General features: G+C 38.5%; 2 protein-coding genes across 5 annotated transcripts in view; one reads left to right on the top strand and one right to left on the bottom strand.

The window, feature by feature from the left end:
- Window positions 1–11,446, top strand: part of TOP2B (DNA topoisomerase II beta) — a 52,439-nt gene extending 40,993 nt beyond the window's left edge. For 2 of the 4 annotated variants that reach the window (XM_044449425.1, XM_044449427.1), the window contains exons 29-36: window positions 1,523–1,667; window positions 3,379–3,540; window positions 5,358–5,568; window positions 6,018–6,097; window positions 6,937–7,047; window positions 7,364–7,489; window positions 9,759–9,859; window positions 10,960–11,446. In XM_044449425.1, the coding sequence (XP_044305360.1) occupies window positions 1,523–1,667; window positions 3,379–3,540; window positions 5,358–5,568; window positions 6,018–6,097; window positions 6,937–7,047; window positions 7,364–7,489; window positions 9,759–9,859; window positions 10,960–11,121 (1,098 nt within the window). In that variant the 3' untranslated portion in view covers window positions 11,122–11,446. Of the gene's footprint in view, window positions 1–1,522; window positions 1,668–3,378; window positions 3,541–5,357; window positions 5,569–6,017; window positions 6,098–6,936; window positions 7,048–7,363; window positions 7,490–8,151; window positions 8,474–9,758; window positions 9,860–10,959 lie in introns of those variants that run through there. The other 2 variants (XM_044449426.1, XM_044449428.1) reach the window with 2 other exon arrangements.
- A 1,305-nt stretch (window positions 11,447–12,751) lies between these two features.
- RARB (retinoic acid receptor beta) overlaps window positions 12,752–20,656 on the bottom strand; it is a 108,733-nt gene continuing 100,828 nt past the window's right edge. Inside the window, exons 7-8 of the mRNA XM_044449429.1 lie at window positions 15,176–15,334; window positions 12,752–12,948 (exon numbers count right to left, since the gene is read on the bottom strand). Coding sequence (XP_044305364.1) covers window positions 12,752–12,948; window positions 15,176–15,334 — 356 coding nt within the window. The remainder of the gene's footprint in view (window positions 12,949–15,175; window positions 15,335–20,656) is intronic.

Below are 20,656 nucleotides of genomic sequence, written 5' to 3'. Positions count from 1 at the left end.
ACTAATTATTCCAATCAGTTTACTGCTAAAGATCAGATTTCTAGGGATTTCCTATTTATCCTTGATCAGGTCCAGATCCATTATACGTCAGCTAAGTTAGAACATCATTTTCTCCCAAACCATTTCTGTGGCTCAGATAACACTCTTAGATAAGTGCATCATGTATATATAACTTTAAGCCTTGATAAACTCTTTACAGGAGCTGATGGCTTTATTCTTGAGTCTTGTGTGCTTACAGTTTTGTGGTGGTGGTGGGGATGATGATTTATATGCCACCCAATAGTCAAAGCTCTCTATGAGTTTACAGCAGCACATAAAATACAACAAACTTAAAAGATAAAATAACAATAACAATAAATACATCATAAAAATTACAGTGCAGAATTTAAAAGCATATTTAAAACCAGATTTTAAAAAGCTACACTAGCTTAGACTAGTAAGTCTTTATAATAGGAATCTTTTAAAATAAACATGTCATAGCACATTGGCTGAAATAATGACTAGGGAGGGCTCATTTCGGTTAACTACTGTATTTTATGCAGCCATTGCTGATGGATGTATCAGAAGCTGCAGGCTACATTCATATCAGGCAATGTTTCTCCTGCTCCAGTGGGTCTCAGAGACCTCTGAGGGTAGAGCCCAATGTTCCCAGTACCTCCAATGGGTGAAGGGATGACATACACTGGCAGTATGGGAGATAGTTATACATTAAAAGTGAAGGGACAAAGTAATGAGGAAAGACTAAAAGTAAGACTGTGAGAGGTAAGAGGAGAAAGACAGTATAAAATAAAAAGACTTTTGATTGCCATTTCTGGATAGCAAATTATATCTGAAATGAGGAGGCTGATTCATGATGATTTTAGACCCAGTGGCCATACCTAACTAAAGGAAAGCTTACTGATACATCTTCCTGCAATAAGGAAACCAGTATGGAAAAGAATTTAGCAATTTCCAAAGAAGAATGAGATGTCAATGTAAAATTATATTAAGAATTGACAGATGATCATACTAAATTCTGTCTCCATTTGCTGCCATTTTGTTACTGGCTTTATCTTACACTACCATTTTGTGACTGGTAAGCTTTCAGCTCACTCAAGGAAGCCTTTGGAGTAGAAGGCTTGAAAAACCTTGATTTGAGTATTGTGTATTTTATTTTTGTGAATATATCTGGCATTGAAAATATTATGTCAGTTTTTTCCCCACCCTCAAAAATTTGCTTGAATTTTCTGTTTCAGTTTGACATATTTATCTCTCTCCTGTCATAGTAAGCAAATACTCTGAAATGTTGCCCAAGATGGTGTAGACTTAAAAACCAAGATATATTGACATTTAATATTTATGTGCTTCTTTCCAAAGTGTTACATATGTATTATCTCAGTAATATTTCTAACATTCTGTATAAATTAGTAGCACTAGTGGCATTAGGGTTAGGATCTAAGGCTGTCTATTGTGTTTACTTCCCAGTTTGTGACCTACTCTTAGCCTCTATTTTGGTCTGTCTTGTTTGGTCTTGAATGTGTAGGGTGATCTTGATACTATAGCAATAAAACTGGAATTTGATGAGGAATTTGGTGGCACACCAGTAGAAGGTGCAGGAGAAGATTTACTTAATATCTCTGGTCCAGTGACAAAGACACCTAAGCCCAAGAGAGAGAAGAAGGAGCCTGGTAAGTAGATAGAAAGTGACCTTTTGTGTTCCAAAATAGTACCTCCAGCTGAATATGTGCACACATGAGAAGGGAAACTCATGTGGAGAAATCGAGCAGGTTCTAGATTTAAAGTACCTTATTTAAGCTTTGCCGTGAAACCAAGCTCACATTCTATGTACAATGTAATCTCTGGAGAGATACTAGCTTTTTCACAAATGTATTGGTGATTAGATAGAAACATACAAAGCTACTGAGTCCTTCTAGCTAAGTATTCTCAACACTGATTGACAACAGCTCTCTCAAGCTTTCAGGGATTTTTCCAGCCCCACCTGGAAATGCTGGGGAGCAAGACCTATGCTACACCTGTGAGCTTCAGCTATTCTTGCCTTTGTTCTTAAATGAGCAATAAGTTAGCGCTGTAAATCTTGGGATTTCCTATATGCAAACCTTCATATATAGCTATTCAAAAAATAATATCTGGGTAACCAGAACTTTCGTGTTGGAATGGCTGTCAAAGATCTTTAGATTAAAAAGAAATGTCACTTCTAAAATACCTTTAGAAGTGAAAATATTGAGCAAACTTTCTGGTTTTCATGAAATCATAGATATCAGTTGTCATGATTGCTATACTGTTTTGCACTCTACTTGATGGACTTGTGAAATGCATGAAGTTGGCATGTGTAATCAGTTCCCTGAATGTAGAATATGAAAGGTGTCTCTTGGAATTATGCAATTTAGGACGGATCAGGTATCTAGATTTGCCTCTTTCTGTTTGTCCAAAACAGAGCAGATCCAAGATAATAATGATCTATGAACAGATTGGGGATCTGTCTGATTTTGAGGGAGTTCAGCAGGGTTTCCTGACTTTGGGTATAGCATTTTGAGAGGGTTGAGGGGCAGCTCTCACCACAGTTGACTCTGTGTAAAGCTGGATTCACCCCAGAGGTTGTAGCAAATGAGGGAAGGAGTAAATCACAGCCCACAAGATGAGAGTGGATTTCATTGACTCATTTTTTACATCTGTATAAAACTCAATAGCCAAAGCTCTGTGGGCAGTTTGCAAAGATTAAAACCTTAATAACAAACATGGCAACATAATTTTATGTGAATCTTGAAAATATTTGTTTTGTATGCTTCCTGTTCTCTTCTACATTTTCATTTATATATTGGTTTATTAAGCTGCGATGGAATCATATAAATGTTGCTTTATTTTTTAATTTGTAATTCTGTACTCACTTTCATGGCATTAGACTCCATTGTCCTGGGTCAATTTTTGAAATGTCTTCTATGTGGGGCAACCTTTGGGCTAGGTCCAGAAGCTGCTGTTGGTGCAAAATGTAGCAGCAAAGGCTGCTAAGTGGGGCCTTGTTCTGACAGCAAAACTACACCCTTGCTAAAAGAACTGCACTGGCTGGGCCATGTTCGGGGAGTTGTTCTCTCTGCCCCTGCCAGAGCCAGGCAGTGAAGTTGATGCTGCAGCTTGGCCTTCCATTCAAAGGGTAGCCTGGACCCTTTTAGGCCATTCATCGACTTTTGCAAGGGCAGGAGGCAGATGAATGCATCATGATCAGAATGTTTATATTTTGATGAGCATCAGCTTAATGATGTGATTCACTTCTATGTATAATTTGGAAAAGTGAAAATGTATCAATATGTTTTAATTAAGAAAATCATAGGGAAGTATGTGTAATGACAGATTTGCGTTACAGCACTCAAAATTTCATTTCAGGTACTAGAGTGAGAAGAACACCATCTGCCACAAAGGCTGGTAGTGCAAAGAAGGTGAAGAAGCGAAATCCATGGTCAGATGATGAATCCAAGTCTGAAAGTGACTTAGAGGAAAATGAACCTGTCATTATTCCAAGAGACTCATTACTTAGGAGAGCTGCAGGTAATAAAAGGAATTTGGGGCTGGGGGGCAATTTATAAAATGCTTTTAACTTAATGTTCTGATTGAATAAGATTTATTCCGTACATTCTTAAAGGCATGACTCATGCCTGTGCATCCAATTTCATGCAAGGAAATGAAGGGCTCAAAATAAATGAAGTTACAATCTTCTGATTCTAAATATTACTTGTACATTACTGAACCATGAGGTCTTGCTAGATTTTAAATAGCGGGTTCCACCTTTAAGAACATGCAACTAGACTAGCAGAAAAAGACCTTCTCGCCCCCTTTCCCCAGTGGTAGTACCTCCAACACCCTGCAACTGTTGCAAATTACCCCGCTGAATGGGATTTGCTGTGGTGTATGTGGAGAAGGGAGTTCTGCAAGGATTGGGCAGAAGTACTTTCCATCAAACAGACCAAGCCCTCAAATAGCCTACTTGGCCCTAGGATCCAAGAAAAGGATGGCTCATAGAATGGGATCAGTACTGAATCTAAACCTGCTCTGGCTGTGTTCCAGCCATCCTGCACAACAGAGGTGCCTAGTAGTCACCAGGATTGATCACTGACTAGCTGCAGTTACTGATGGATTGTAATTCTCCAGATCATATCCAGTGCTTTGGCTCAGTGTCAGAAAATGGGCCCTGGAGTGTTTATGAGGTCTCTAAACTGCCCATCTTCCCGTCATGTCTACTTTCTATTTTCTTATGTTTTCTTCCTTTTACTATTTAAGTTTTATTTTATTTATGTCCCTCACATCTGTGATTTCCTATGGATGTATGACCATGATGGTCTCAATTTGGAAGCATTTCCATTGTGGGAGTAAATTGCCTCCTACTGATAGGTTTTCCTTAGTCTTGTTTTTTGAGATGCCTTAACATATAATCAACCATATCCATAAACATTTTAAAACTACAATGATAGACAGCAGCTCAGTCATCAACACTTTTAATCACTAAGACACTAAGAGCAAATACCCTCTAGAGATTTTAAACCCCATTAAAGGGTTGCATTAGTAATAATGGTTTCAACCAGCACATATTTGAAAAACAGTAAATAAGAATGGTTTCAACCAGCTGTGCAGATGTTTGATCTGGTTACCACCAGTTTCATCAAAATAAATGGCAAATCTGGCACAATGTAAGAAAACTAATCACAGTTTCATGTGAGTTTTATTTTTCTTCACATGTGTGGCCTGGGTTTTGAATTTGAATTTGATTTTTTTTCAAAATTTTTGAAAGTGGCAAATTGATCATTAATCAAGTTATGAAATATGATAGCTTATGCTAATATTTGATTGGCTAGCCAGAAAATGCTTTCACTGTGAACTGGGAAGCAGTTAAATACTCCATAGGTTAGGGTAAAAGAGGACAAACTGATCCACCAAATATGCCAGTGCTGTGTCCACCCCTCTTGATCGAAGGCACCGAAGCAGAAGCTAAAATGGGGGCTAGGTGCATCATCCTACATTACCTTTAATCATCCACTCCACATAGTTGTTTGCAAATGGATGCAATAACCTTTATGTGGCTGGCATGATTCCATCAAGATAGATTTATTTGGTTTTGTATGTGCACTTACCAGAAAGCACCTTACTGAAGAATAGGTAGTAGTGTAATTTATGCCTTCAGTGTTTAAACAGCATTAACATTTCCTCATGACTGGGCAGCTAGTCTTTTATATTTATAAAGATGTTACTTTCACATCTTTGCCTAAAATGTCCCATTGTCCAGGATTGTCATTTTGTGTCATTTTCCTAGACTTATATGTGCAGTATGAAATGTAATGCACAAATATCAATGGTAGTGTCTGTCTTCACAGCTGAAAGGCCTAAGTACACCTTCGATTTCTCAGAAGAGGAAGATGATGCTGATGATGATGACGAGGAAGCCAACAATAATAATGATCTGGATGAACTGAAAGTAAAAGCATCTCCAGTCATCAATGACAGAGAGGATGAATTTATGCCCTCAGATGGTCTAGAAAAGGATGAATATGATTTCTCCCCAGTTAAATCAAAACCTTCTCCAGAGTAAGTGTAGAAATTGCATTGATAACAAAAGAGAAAATGATAACAGCAAAAAGTTAAGTCCCACATATTTATGTAGTGGATCACACATGTGGGCTCCCTTAAAGTATTAAGTGCCAAGAAATGCTAAAAGTTTCTGAGTTATTGGGAGAATATGTATATTTGCCATTTTAAACAAATGGTCAGTCTCACTTGGATTGCATGCAGTTCTAGCATACCTTTTGGTTCAAGTGTAAGAGTGCAGAGCTCTGAAATACTTCTTTCTTGAGTAAAAGCTCTAGTTCTTTGGCCTCTCATCCGAATGCATTGTCATAAGGGCCACTTTTCATAACTGGTGACCTGCATTTGGCTTGGGTTGATGTGATTAGAAGTTGTGTGGCATGTCTGTCTTTCTAAGCCTAGCTAATGGCTTCAAGCATGTAGCAAACAAATCCGTTTCATTTCTACAACAGGAAGATTTCTCAAGACAAAGCTAATCAAGACTTTGGCAGCTTGTTTACCTTTCCTTCTTATTCTCGGAAAGCCAATATTGGTATGTATGCATGTTAAAATGTTTACAATTTCAGCTGGAGTGCCAAGGGGGGCTGGGCATTAAATATACGGATTCTTTGGATTTAACTTGTTCTCCTTAAACAGAACCAGACTTGTAAGAATGCCTCAAATACTGATTGCCTCTAGGTAGGCCCTCAGTGGTTAAGAAGACCTAAGGATTTCAGAAATGAAGTAAAAGACCACTGCCTTAGTGGCAGCCACTTACCAGGCACAGTTTCACATTTTGGGTGGCCAGAGTTGTGCATTTGCAGAATCCAAACTACTGGCCACCCCTCCCCTCAACAAAAATATTTGCACAGGTTTCTTCTGCATTTGTAGTTTGTTTTTTAAAAGGTGGTAGACAAGTGAAGGCCACTACATTGTATTATTTCAGCACTTTTAAAGAGTTGCCATTTTGAAGTTCATGAAAAGTGACCTTTGCAGGGAGGAAAAAAAGAGGGGAACTCACATATTGACTATCCTGAATTATGCTGACTGGTCACAAGGCAGAAAAACTTGCAGTGTAATGCAGCAGGCAGTTGTACATGCTAAGCGAAGTACTAACAGCTGCACTGCACAAGTACTGATTTTGCATCTGCCATCTATGCTAGGCACAAAGAGATTGTCCATGAAAGCTGTAAACTATATATACTTACATTTAAATGGATGCTGGCAAACTTTGGACTATAGCACAGTTCAGTTGTTTTTTTTAGCATCCTTGTGGTTTGATGTAGGCTTTTATTGTTTCATGTGGGAACTGAAAAGTATAGGTTTCAAAAAAACTGTGAGAAAGATGTTCTGTGGGTATGTGTAACGTGTTAAAATTTTTGTGCTGAATAGATACATCAAAATTTGACAGTGATGAGGAAGATTCTGCTCCAGTTTTCTCATCCACATTTACCCAGAAACAAACAGAGAAGCTTTCAAGTAAAACAGTAGTCAGTAAAAAAGGCAAGTATCTGAATTTGCTGATTTAAAATGTCAACTAAAGCAAATGTCATTGGAAATGGTAGGTCTGTTTGTACCTTCCATGTCACAATTGAGACCTTTGTTTCCTTGTAAGATGAAAAAGCAGGATATAAATATAGTCAGTATCTACTCTACAGTAGAATATGGGAGACAGACATTGGTCTCTTACTCTCCATTATATTTAAATTTCCTAAGATGTAGGGCATGAAAGAGTGATTCCTGTGGGGATCCCTGTGTGTGGGTGTTGCATTTTGTCAGGAGAATTGTATCCGTGATAATTTAATATCGATTTAATTAGCAGCAAAACTGCCATCAGAGGCTTCGTCTAAGCCGAAAAGACCTCCTAAGCCCAAGAAGATGCAAATAATAAACTCTGATTCAGAATCAGAGTTTGGCATTCCAAAGAAGGCTGTAACTCCCAAAGGTAAAAAGAAAATCCATTCTTGTACGTCTCTTGAGTTAGCAGTATCAATATAGAAGTTTCTGGGGTTTTTTCTTTTTCTCACATTTAATTGGGTTGGCTTTGCATGTCAGGTGGAAAGTGGCAGGGGGTTGCAAGTTAGTAGCACTTGTTTTATCTGGTACAGGTGTGTGTTTATTTTCAGTATCTATATACAGTTCAATAACAAATATTTTGACTGTGGTTTTCAAGTAAAATTTATAATTGTATAATGTTAAATATATTATTAAAATAAAATATAGCAAAATTATAACAACAACAAAATAAAACCACAGTAGACAATAGAGTTAGTATGACAGATCTAAAAATACTAAAATATAATTAAGATTGGAAAGCCTGGAAGAAACTAAAAATTGGCACCCCCCCCCCCAATAACTTAGATAAAACACTCTGGGGTGTTTCATAAATGAGTGTTAGCACTAAGGCCCTCTCTTTATTAGCCACCCCACCTTTGTTAGGGGTACCTATATGAGCCTCAGAAAATGATTGCAGTGTCTAAGTGGGAGGAGGCAGTTCTTCAGATAACCTGGCTTTTGGAATCCTTTATGGTTGTAAGGCAGCCCTTCCCTGCCCTGGTGCACTTCCCAGTGTTAAAATTTGATACTGGCAAAAAATACTTTTTACAGCAAGCTGCTTAAGGATGTCATCCTATGTTAGTGGACTCCAACGTTAGTGGACCCTCCCTTCACTTCTGTGGTTGGCATGGTTCTTTTCAAAACTGGAAGATGATCTTTGGAGCTGCAGGGGGACAGCAACAGGAGGAGTGAAACACCACTGCTCTCCAAAGAATCGCAGTGATGCCTCAACATCTGCTCATTGTCAGGAGGGGGAAAAATATTTAGATGACTGAAATCAGCCGTCTGTACCGCTGCTGCTGGGCTGGTTGGTCGAAAGGTCGCCAGTTCAAATATGCACAACAGAGTGAGTTCCCATTGCTCCGTCCCAGCTCCTGCCAACCTTGCAGTTGGAAAGCATGCAGATGCAAGTAGATAAAAAGGTACCACTTTGGTGGGCAGGAAACTGTGTTCTGTACACTTCGGTGTTTAGTCATGCTGGCCACATGATCATGGAGACTGTCTGTGGACAAACGCTGGCTCCCTCGGCTAGGAAACGGAGATGAGCACCGCCCCCTAGAGTCAGGCACAACTGGACTTAATGTCAAGGGGAAACCTTTACCTTTTACCTTTATTGTACCCCAGGAAAGGCCTTGGGCAGTTGGACAGGTTGAGATAGACTGGTGGATATAGAAAGAGATGGACAGGTTGATACAGAAAGAGATGCTTTTTCAGGTATTTGGGTTCCAAGCCATGCAGGGCTTTTAAGTATCAGTACCTTGAACTGGGCAATAGGCAACTAGTGGATCCTTTAACCCAGTCGTAATATGCATAAATCTGACGATACTTCTCAGTATTGACTCTAGTATTCCACCACAGCTTGAATTCTGTCGTCTTCTTAAGGGCAGCTGCCCATCTAAGAAAGTTGGATCTAAGAATGCCCCCAAAGTACAGTATGATCCGTAACAGGGATTATCAGCACGGCAACTATCCACTCTCATTGCTGCTATTTTACCATCTTAACATGGTAACAAGGACTCCAGAACGAGGTTGGCTGTGTTTGCAGTAACCCAGTTGGATCCCTGAGAACCTCCCATACTGTAAACCTTCAAAATAAGGTGATCCACACTAAGCTGGTTAGGCAAGCCCAGTACTCATGTCTTGTTCAGATTGGCTCTTTTTTATTGGCCCTTATTTACTCCAGCATCAAGACCATGCACTGGTTCTGATCAAAAACAAAACAAAACCTTGGACATTGCAGCTTGGGAATATTTATGTTCCCTGGTTGAAATTAAATTTTGGTTGTAAAATATTTTGATTATACTTGCTATCAAGCATTCACTTTCATTTTGCAAATAAATATGGAAGGCTGAGTATGTAGTAGAAATTTCTGCCTGAGTTTTTCTAGTAGGATAAAACAAGTTAATAGGCAGCATTTTACTGATATTAGGTTGGTGCCTGATAACAAGTAGTTGCCCTGATTATCAGGGAACCTTGATTCTAATGGGACTTTATTATTGCATGTATATAAATAGAATTCCTGTAAAGGATTATATAAGTCAAATATTTCCACTGTGAAATTTCAGCATTCTATTAAAACTATTAAAAAAAAACCTTTCAGATACTCAATATTCTGGAACATGTAAGAATGACTGATAGTATTTTCTTAAATATTTTAGTAGGAAAAGGCAGGGGAGCGAAGAAAAGGAAAGCGTCTGGTTCTGAAAATGAAGGTGAATATAACCCAGTGAAGAAATCATCCAAGTCAACAACAAATAAGGTAATTTCTGTTAATTATTGTTAATGGTTACTGCTATCATTGCAGCAATATGAAATAATAATCTGCCTGGACAGCGTAATCTTAGTTTTGCAAGAGTGGGTGGGTGTTAGGAATGTGCATCAGAGCTAGGCTTGGGGGTCAAAACTGGCCAGAATCCATCCCTGTAGCCTTTGTGGACTTTCTCTTGTTCTTGTCCCATTTTTGCAAAGCAGCTGAGCAAAGAGGAAGTCTGTGAATACTGAGGGAGCAAAGGTGGTACGACCAGCAACCTCCTTCCATATCACGTGCGGCAGTGTTGCTGAGCATGGCATGGAAGAGGGATGCTGCTTGGGCCGTGGTCATGTGGGCCTCCATTCCTGGGGAGCCTGTGCAGACCACCTTTTTCCATGTGAGGCGCAGCAGTAGAAACAGGCTGCTGCATCTGCATGGAGAAGGAAGGTGCTTGTGCATGTGGGGACTGATTTCTGTCAAGTGGCCTGCAAACACTGGGCATACTCACCAGAGGGCACCAGACACAGGGCTATGACAAAGTAGCGCAGACTCCGGGGAGTTGAGCCCCAGGAATTTCTCAAATCAAAGTTATTCAAAATTCAAGTTTGGCGAAACTCTCTGAATTCCATCTGCAATTTCTTTGATTCAGCTACCTATCAAATTATAAGATTTTTTTTTCATTTTACATGGGCATTCGTGTGTTGTGTGCATCTTTGAACTCCAGTTGTGTGCATCTTTGAACTATATACATTCTTCCATTGACTAACTGAATTTGTGCATTGTTCAAAGCTGTATTTTCAAATGTACACATGCTATCAAATGTATTATTTTGGTTTGTGAATTACAGTCTGCACTTGGAAATATACAGATTTTGACCAGATTGTGTCAGCATTCAGTCCAGAAGCTGTGAATTGGGTAAATTCTGACTTAGAATGAACTGAATTTCTCATACATCCCTAGAGTTAGGGTTAAGTGCAGTGTAGTAGTTTTAAATAGGCATTTTTAAAAATTACTTGGGCTTTTATAAAACAGATAAAGCAATTCTAAAATAAAATTGTGCATGTGCCATTTTTGTTATCAAAAACTTTTTTAAAAATCTTTAAAAACAGAAGCTGAAGAAGGCCTCCTTTGACCAGGACTCGGATGTAGACATCTTCCCATCAGACTTTACCTCTGAGACAGCCTCCAGGCCACGAACTGGTCGGGCTAGAAAAGAAGTAAAATATTTTGCAGAATCTGATGAAGATGATGACTTTGCTATGTTTAATTAAGTGCCCAACGAGCACACAAAGTTCCAACAAATATCTTATGTTGTCCTTTTGTCCCTTTCTGTCGCAAACTTTTTGTACATTTGACTTATTTTATGTGATGATGTAAGTGATGGTTTTTATTATTGTGTGTAGGCATTTTAACATTTTGTTCTTACACCTACAGTTTTATGCTCTTTTTTACTCATGAAATGTCATGTATTTGTCTGACCGGCTTGTAGAAATGTTCTAGAAAGCTGTGCAAAAGCACACATTTTAACTGTCATGGTTGCAAACTGCAAACCTGCTTTTTGAAATGAAGTTTAAACATTAAAAAAGTACAAAACAATGTCATTGTGTGTGGAGGCTTAGACTTAAAAACTTTTTTTACACATGGTTAAAATAAATATATTTTATTCTTTGCCAGGAGATTCCATGGAAAAAGGTAAACAGTATATGAACATAGAAAGCATTGTTAAACAATCTCAATGTACAAAGAGCCAGTGAAAGTACATCACAGACTTGCTAGAATATATAAAAAAAACCACTAGTGCTTTTAAATGAAACCTAAGAAACTGACACTTTTAAAAAAATTGTAACCACTCTACCACATTTTTCACTCTGTTTTATGTTGATTAACAAAGCCATAGAGGCAGATTCTCTCCTCTGCTTTTGGATATTCTAGTGACAGCCCCTTGGTGTCAGAGAGGAGGATTGTGGGGCCGGGACAGTTTCTCAAGATTTGTTTTTCACTAGTGTCACCAATTCAGAGGTAGTGAGTATGCCTGGTCATTATCCTATGAAGTTTCCTAAACTCTGTGAACAAGTAAACAAAAAAACATTGTAACGCTGGAAAGTGTTTCTGCCTTGAAGGCTATAATTGAAGTAAAAATTTAGTATTTCTAAATGGAGAGAATCAACCAAGTAATAAACCCATTTGTAAGTTTTAAAGTGACATCAATAGTGGAACAAATTACATCCAACTAACTGATCTGGCAGTTACACTTACACAGAAGTTTTTCTGCTAGTGCAGTGAATTTCTTTGTATCTTTTTCTGCTGGGGGAAAAAAGGGAAATACAAACTCAGGCCATAAAAAAGAGCAATGACACAATTTTGTCCTAACTAATTAGAATGTCTCTTTCAGAACTTTATCTGGACATGTAAGTAGTCCATTTTATAGGTCTGATGTCTGTATCATTTCATGTATGCAAGAAAAAAAAAAGGAAAGCACTGAACATCCAGTATAGAAAGTACAGGCCCATATATTTGTATGTACAAATTCATCTGAAATGGTATAACCATAATTTTAACCTCTGCCTTGAGATCTACCTTCTCACCTTGCAGTCTTGGACATTCAGAGGAAATAACTGAGGCTTAACTAGTTTCTCATTTCATAAAGTAGCTGATTTATCATTTCAAAAGTTTATGCAGGTTTCTAAGCTGCAAGGCATCTGTCTCTCTGTGTGAACATGTATGTGTGTGCATATAAATACACAAGCACATGTACATGTATATCCATATGAACAGTTCTTGGTCCTGGTTGGATTTCAGTGTAGGTGTATTTGTATCAGTCCAGAAAATAATCAGCCGTAAAGACAATTCTTGCATCTCATCCTTGTATATAAAGTGTTAAGGACATAGTTGGATAATGTCTTATTGCATCAGTGGGGATTGGCTGACACTGCTGTTATCCACTGAGCTTGGGGAGATGCTAGGACTGTGTTCTGCTGTAGTCCCAGTTGAGCTTGGTGTCAGTGGTTCATGTCCTTCAGAATTCTCCAACATTTCCTGGATAAGAGGTGGCATAGATCCAGGAATTTCCATTTTCAGTGTAATAACACGTTCAGCACCTTTAAAGAGACCAATAGAAACGGGAATTTAATACTTTTTAAATTTGTCCAGTACGGCTTTCTTGAGGTAAGAAAATCATCTATGAGAAAAAAACAGAACCCAGAAAATACATTCTCTTGGCCTGGAGTAGCTCTGGATCTGGCTAGAAGGATAAAAAAGTAGCAATGTTTATCCCACAGGGACCTCCTCCTGTCCAGCCACAGCTGTCAATCAGCACCTACTTGCTACAACAGGACAGGCTTTTTAAAGAGTGCAATCATGAGACAGTTACTGTGTTGGTAATTTTAAAGCTGAAAATTTGGTAATTTTGGAAGCACGTCTTCTATATCCTTCAGACATACATTAAGTTGGGTTACTGTACCCCTTGCTTCTCTGGACATCCAAAAGGTAATATTGGGCTGACTACAAGTGAGCCAGGCCCTAAGTGTAGGCATTATTTATCTTAATTCTACTCTACAATACAGCACTATGTCTGTTAATAGTCCCACTACATGAAATGGCTCATGCTCCCAGGTAAGTAGCACTGCAGCCTAAATCTGCAAAAATTAAAGCTGTATACACATAATGTGGTCATGCCAAGTGTTTGCTGTGTACTTTATTGAAAGGAAGTAAGCACAGGCATAAAATTGTAAGAAGGGAAGTCATATCCTTTACTACTTAAGCTATTTCTTTGTTTTCAGTGCTTGAAGCCAGACAATAATGGAGAATTCAGCTAAAGATCAGTCACAGAGCAATCCAAGGTTGGCAGTGGAAGAATTTTGTCACTGAAGAAGCCAGTGATTCTTACGTTTTGTTTCTTTTCATAGAGCTGTCAGCAAATGCCAAAGTTAGCAACACAGACAAAATTTCCCGTTGAGTAGACAATGGTGTGAGGGACCTGTAATACTCTGAACACAATCCAATATGGAGTTAGGAGTGCTTAAGCTGATTAAGCACTTGGTTGCTATAATATTTGGGTAAACGGGACTGCTGTTCAAATAATACCATACAAAACATTAAAAGTAGCTTAACTATAGTGAAATGATTACTGGTGCAGAACTATCTGTACAGTTAATTGGGAAGTAGGAACTTTGCACACAGCGTTTTTGAGTATACAGTTATGGCATCCTCTAAGGAGCTGCTATAGAAGATCAAGAGCCCATAAGAGAAGATGAAACCCACGGTGACACACTGCAGGCACACTGAACAGTTACTGTGGGTTTGGCAAATACTACTCTCTAGTAGTAGCCTATGGCAAATTTCTCAAACTGGTGAAACGCTTAAGGTGACTTCTATATTAACGAGAGACCGACCCCTGCAAACTGGCAGGCATTCCCTATTACACAGCACACAGCTGGACCACTGGCACACGTTAGAATTACTTCCCTTGTAATAAAGCAAAATAATATATGAAGCCTGAAAAAAACATGTTAGCATGAAAATACAAACTGTTAGCCCTGTGTACTTATGTGGAACTCAATGTGATCAAACAATACCATATCTGAACAAATCAAGAATAATTTTTAAGTGCTATAGAGAACTCAACAAGGGTAACAGGACACTGGCGCTGAGATCTCTGAAACAGATTAGCTTTGGAAATGAAGGTACTTACTGGTTGTGGCTTAAGCATTCTTGTCAAGCAAGTGTGAACACTCAGCATTTATTGAGGGCATATGAGAGGGAACAATATTTGCTACAGCTAAGGCATGCCAGGGTCTATAATAGCCCTCCATCCCTGGGGAACTATTACACTGTTATGTGCTGAATAGTGTGTTTGCTTAGCTGCACACTGGTAATTTAGGCAAGACTGGAGTGTTAGCAAATAAAGAATTGGAAATAATGGTAGATCAGAATCAAGTGGAAAGTTATTTTTAAGATAGTGTGTCTATGTTTAAAGGGACTTATTTGGGATATGTATTCCCAGGGATATATGCATATTTCTATTTGTATATCTACTTTGCACTAAAAATATGACAAATACATCAGTGCCTGAACTGCAAAGCAAAACAGTGTATTCATGGGTAGGTCAAGGGACTTAATTGTTGCGTATAGGAGCCAAAGGACAACTCTACGGAGGTTAGACTGGGGAATTAAACTTGGCATCAACTTTTTCCTACTTATGAAGAATTCTAACATTGAGTTCTCAGCCCTTCATTATTTCAAGCATATATGATTCCCTTCTATTTGTTCTTGTCAGAACACACACAGAAATAGAAACACACAGGGTATAGTGGAGGTGCAGCTTACCTTTTGCACTGATACTGCGTAGATCTGTGATTTTCATTAAGATCTTTGGAAACATATGAGGTTTGTTGGGTCTTCTCTTTCTGATGTATATTTTGAGAGCTTCAAGCAATGGCTCCTGTAGTTCATCTACTTTTGATGGTTCTTCAAGGTCCTGGCGATCTGTACAAAGTACACAAACAATGAGAGTGCTTTAAGAAGGTGTGTGTTAGCCAGAACCTTCACATTTTCGAGACCAAATGCATCTTTCTCCTTAGTCTAATCCCAACTTTTTTCCAAGTTCATAATAATGGTATACTGTAAGCTTGTGCCACTTAGTAAGCTGACAAGGTTGCAATGCTTTGTCCAATTAAAGAGAATTTATTTAACAGACCAAGCGCAAAGCATTACTTAGACAATTTTATTTGCAAAATAATAACCAAATAATCCTTAGATCTTTGAGCAACAGTATTGCCTTCATATGCCAGCAGGTGTCAGCAAAACATTAAAATAAAACAGGCTGTTCTAATTTTGTAGTCTCTGTATGAGACAGACTTTGAAACATGTAATTATTTCCTGTTTAATACATCTGTTATCTATCCCTAAAATAATAAGTGGCGTGACAATCTCATGTTGTTCAAACCAAACTTCTGTACAAATGTTGACTAAAGAATTTTTACAATAAAATTACAGCTATTATCAATTTTTTAAAATGATCTGTAGCTATTAGGAATAATTTTATAATCCCAGTCCAGAAATAGATTTCTAAATTAAAATAATGAACTTTTGCCCAGAATTTAGCATTGTTTGGGTGGCAAAACTTGCTGCTTGCTTTTCACTAGCAATAGTAAATCAGCAGAGCTCAGTCTGGGCATGGTAAATCATACATAGAGATACTTCTGGGAAAATGTCCCTTTACTGTTGAGCACTATTTCCCCCCAGTATGTGGTGGATGTATCAGAAAACAAAATGGCAGCTTGCACCTAATGGCCATTAAGAAAGGACAACATGATCATGAGTAATTTGGCTCATGCTCCAATTCTAAATTAACTGAAATGTGTTTGCCCATGTAATATTTTCAAATTTTCCATTTCATAACTGCAAGCCCATACATTCATGTCTAGTTTTGCAAGCAAGCAGTTCCATCCATTCTCATTGATTTCTAATGACTGATTGTGTCATCTTGGAGATTATTAATGCCTCCAAGAAAGAGGGCTGCCCCCTTAAAGAGGCAGCTAATGTTGCTGCAGAAATCAACTCTGACCCCAATGATCTATGACAATTATTGCAAAGTCAAACTTCTCTCAAAAGGCACTGGAGAAGGCAGTGGCCTCTAAATTGTCAATGGCAACAGAGGATACTGATTATGTTGATGTATAATCTAATAAATACAATTTTATAATCTAATTTATATAGATTATCTATTCCAGCCTGTTTTTGAAACAGAAACAGGCTGGTGGATAACATATCATGAAAACAAGATGGGACCAGTAGGAATGCAACCCTCCAGGTTTTCCACTGCCAATATTATTCTTCTGGACTGCATTGCTGCATTGGGTCAGGGGAACATGATGCTGCATTTTCTCCCCATGCTACGCCAACATCTAAGTAAAATCTCTGAGGAAGAAGTAGTCATCTGGAAACTTGGAGTAGGATGTAATCAATATGCAGATAACATGCAGCAATTTCTGCCTCTTCCATCTGCCCTAGTACTCCTGAACAAATGCTAGCAACAATTTTGAGATGAATGAACCAACCGAACTTAATCTAGCCAAGACATTAGCAAGTACTGCTCAGCAGGGGGGATATGACCAGTCTTATACTCTCATTAAAGACCACATCTGTGGCTTGGGGTTTCTTTTGGACTTTGCACTATACTCAAAAGTGCCATTTGGCAGCTTAGGATGGTACGTAACTATGATCCTGACTAGAAAAATTGTACCTTGCCACAGTTAAGCATGCAGGTTAGACTAATTTAACACAGACATGGTTCTGCCCTTGAAAACAGCCTGGGCACCTTTACTAGTGCACACCTAATTATTGGTGGAATTAAATAAGTTTATTTGTAAGGAGTGATGTGGTGCTCTATGTTTTCATGGAAACTTTTCCACACCTTCTATGCTTGTATTTATTCCATAGTTTTGTCTGAGCTATTGTTCTGCAATCTGCATGTTAGATGGGTTAACCATGGGCTAAGGTGAGCACTGACAAACCCTTGAGCTAAGTTGCCCACTGGGACACTGAACAATGAGCTATGGCAACCCTTTCCTGTGCAGGATGCAGCTGACTCCTGGCTGAATCTGAACCAGACCTATTCATGGCCTATTTGCCCTCTATTGCTATCATCCTTGCCCTGCTGAAGGAAAATGGAAGTAAGGATCATAATCACTGTTAAAATCATAAACAATTCTGAGCAGGTTCAGACCCGCTAACTAGTTTCCCATGGGATCCCACAAGCAGGATATGAGTTCAACAGCAACCTGTGGCCCATCTACTCACATCCATCTTTTAATGAACTAGAAAGCTCAACTACTTACTCTGAGTCAGATTTTTCTCAACTTGAAATAGAACTGATAAGCAGCGCAGGAAGCGAGTGAAGCTCCAGGTGTTGCTTCAGCAAAAGAAAATTCAGGTGTCGGCACATCAGCTTTCTGGGTATATACACTAAATATAATTTTACCAAATATTGCATATGAGAGAGACAGAGACCAAGACCATTTACATGGAAGTCTCTCTATTGGCTGCCAAGAGGTTTCCAGATGGACTGCAAGGTTTTAGTAATTACTTTTAATGGCTGAAGCCCAAAATACCTTCAGAAGTGTCCTTGCCTTTGTGGATAATCTTCTGAACTTTGTTTCTGAGAGATTAAATGTCGGCCACCCAGAAGACTTTCTCAGTGGTCACCCCTAAACTGAAACATTCTTCAGATATCCCATATTGCTACCTTCAAGAGAGAGTTAAAGACATATCTCTTCCAACCGCCCTTCCCACAGTTAGTTTTATTTAATAGGCTTGTTCTTAATCTAAATTTTTGTTTAAGTTGTTACAAACTGTCCAGAGCTTATGGGAATGGGGCAGTATATTTAAACCAAAACCAAAACAAGTACAGAAAGCAATATTCTTCAGAAGTAGTCATTTTATGTTAAATATAAACATATTTGTTTCATTTTTATACTTCCCAAAAGCTGAGGCTCTCTCAGAAAGTATATGCTAATGTAAGTATATACTAAGTATGTGCTAACATTAGGAAGTATATGCTACTGCCTTTACATTTTACTCATATTCCAATAAAATAATGTCCCCATAAAGCTATGAATATGTTTGAATATAACATTTCAACAATACTGTTGAATTTAATGTTAATTTAATTTCCCCTCTAAGCAAATATTTCAGTTCAAATATGTTGTAGCTATTGGTAAAAAAATGGAAATATTTATACTGCACATAAAATGGATATGGTTTACACTCTAAGTTCTGTTAAAATCTATGATATTTTGTGTGAGGAAATGTGTGTGCTGGGAAGTAAAAATGAGTTAAACAGGCTAAATCAGATAACATTTAGAACACTGGGAATTTTTCCCATTTGACTTTTTTGGAAAATCCCCATCACTCTTTTGAAATAACACCTAAAGAGGTCAATCAAAATTATGTAGAACATGAACATTTGTTTTGGATTGTAGCCCTGGCATGTCTTTAGGTTTAGACATGGCAAGGATAACTAACATTTAAAACTGTTTGTCTTTAATATGAATTAGAATATGGATTCATCAATATCCATCACAAACAGTGAGCCTATAAGAACACTGAAAAACGTGGCTGGACCAGGCCAAAGGTTCCCCACACAAGCTGTCCAGAAGCTAATGGGAAAGCCACAAGCAGAAAAGAAGGCAGCGGCTGCCCTGCTATTGTGCTCCAGCCAGCAGCATTCAACACCTAGCAGGAAGATATAGCCATTGAGACTATAGGGGTGGTCTCAATGTTTCATTACATGGACATATGAGCATAGATTGTTCCTTTGCTCTCTCGTGCAGTTATTCACACATAGCATTCAATATGAGTGTGCATCCTATACACAGATTTCACTCCTACATTATTCACTTATAGTAGATGAGCTCTTCTATGGTTGATAGTGATAATTCTATAAGCTTTTGTCTGTCTAAGGGCATTCCTTCTAGAAAAACATGTGACAATAATTAATTCTTTAATTGCTGTTGTCGTGCCCGCACTTCTTAGGACACAATCCTATGCCCACTGGACAGAATCTAGAAGGTCACAGGAAAATTCAGAATTTTTGTTCTGACCTCAGAAAAGAACAGAACTTTGGAGCACTGTCCCTCCACCTCCACAGCTGGTGTGGAAAGAATTGCATTGGAAAGACTACCTTTGGAGCTGGTGTTTGGGGGATGTTCTAATGGACTGGGAAGGTAGGAGTGAGGCTTTATATAATACAATGTATCTTTATGGGTACTCAACCTCTCCTGCAGGCCATCAAAAGCTACAGACCTTTAGTCGTTCAGGCAAAGCATGGAGGTGATCTTCACCCTCAACAGCATGCCTGGAATCCTCAGACTGAAGGTCACAGGCAGCCACACTGGGTGCTAACCAATTGGGCTACAATGGTTTTGGGTTCTCGAGTATACTAGTTTTTAAAAAAATATATATGATATAGGCAGTGTTTCACTACACAAAAATAGATAAGTTCAAGGCAGCTTGCATAAGATTGTGTTCTCTGAAAAAGCTATTAGCTTAACCTAAACTATTATTAATATAAATTATCCTTACCTGCCAAAAACACTATGAAATTTTAAAACTGAATGAATATGTTAAAGAAAGTAAAATAAAATGGCTGACAATGATATATTTAATAAGGAGGTGGAAAGTGGACAGGAGGCCACAGTAATAATTCAGGTCTCTATAAAAGCAAAGCAAAACAAAAAGCAGGAAGGGATGGGATTTTAGAATTTTCCTATGGCGGCTCATCAGAGTCAAAAAGCCTTGTGCTTCAGGAAACATATAGTTGCACAAAGGGAACTTGTGTTCATCAGTTCACACACAAGCATGTCTATTTAAGTAAGATGCAGTTGGATATTTAGGGTTGGATCCAGCTTTAAGCTTCAGCAATGAGGCCGGTAGAAGCAGGTGCCCTTTCTTCTCCTTCCTAAGGTCCCCTAGAAATGCCACACCCTGCTGAATTAGGCATGTTGTGGTGTGTGTGGAGGAGGAGGGGGACCCCCCCCCAAAAAAAAAAACTGGACAGAGAGACTTGGCACAAACAAAGCCCTTGCTGCACAGTATGCTCCATTTTCTTGTGGAAAACAATTCCATCTCTGATTTGTACACTTGGATGAACAAAGATTCTAGTACCTGGGTACAAATCAGGTATGAATGCAGATAGGCAGATTCTCACAACTATCTGAACAAGTGTACATACAGTATGAACACATGTTCAGCACAAAATGTGAACACCCTTTAAAGCCATCTAAGGGCACTCTCCCATGTGGCTGC

Source organism: Varanus komodoensis, unplaced genomic scaffold (assembly GCF_004798865.1).
Source record: "Varanus komodoensis strain SLA01 unplaced genomic scaffold, ASM479886v1 scaffold58, whole genome shotgun sequence".
In the NCBI taxonomy this organism is placed as follows: domain Eukaryota; kingdom Metazoa; phylum Chordata; class Lepidosauria; order Squamata; family Varanidae; genus Varanus; species Varanus komodoensis.
This window is presented reverse-complemented; position numbering and strand designations above follow the sequence as displayed.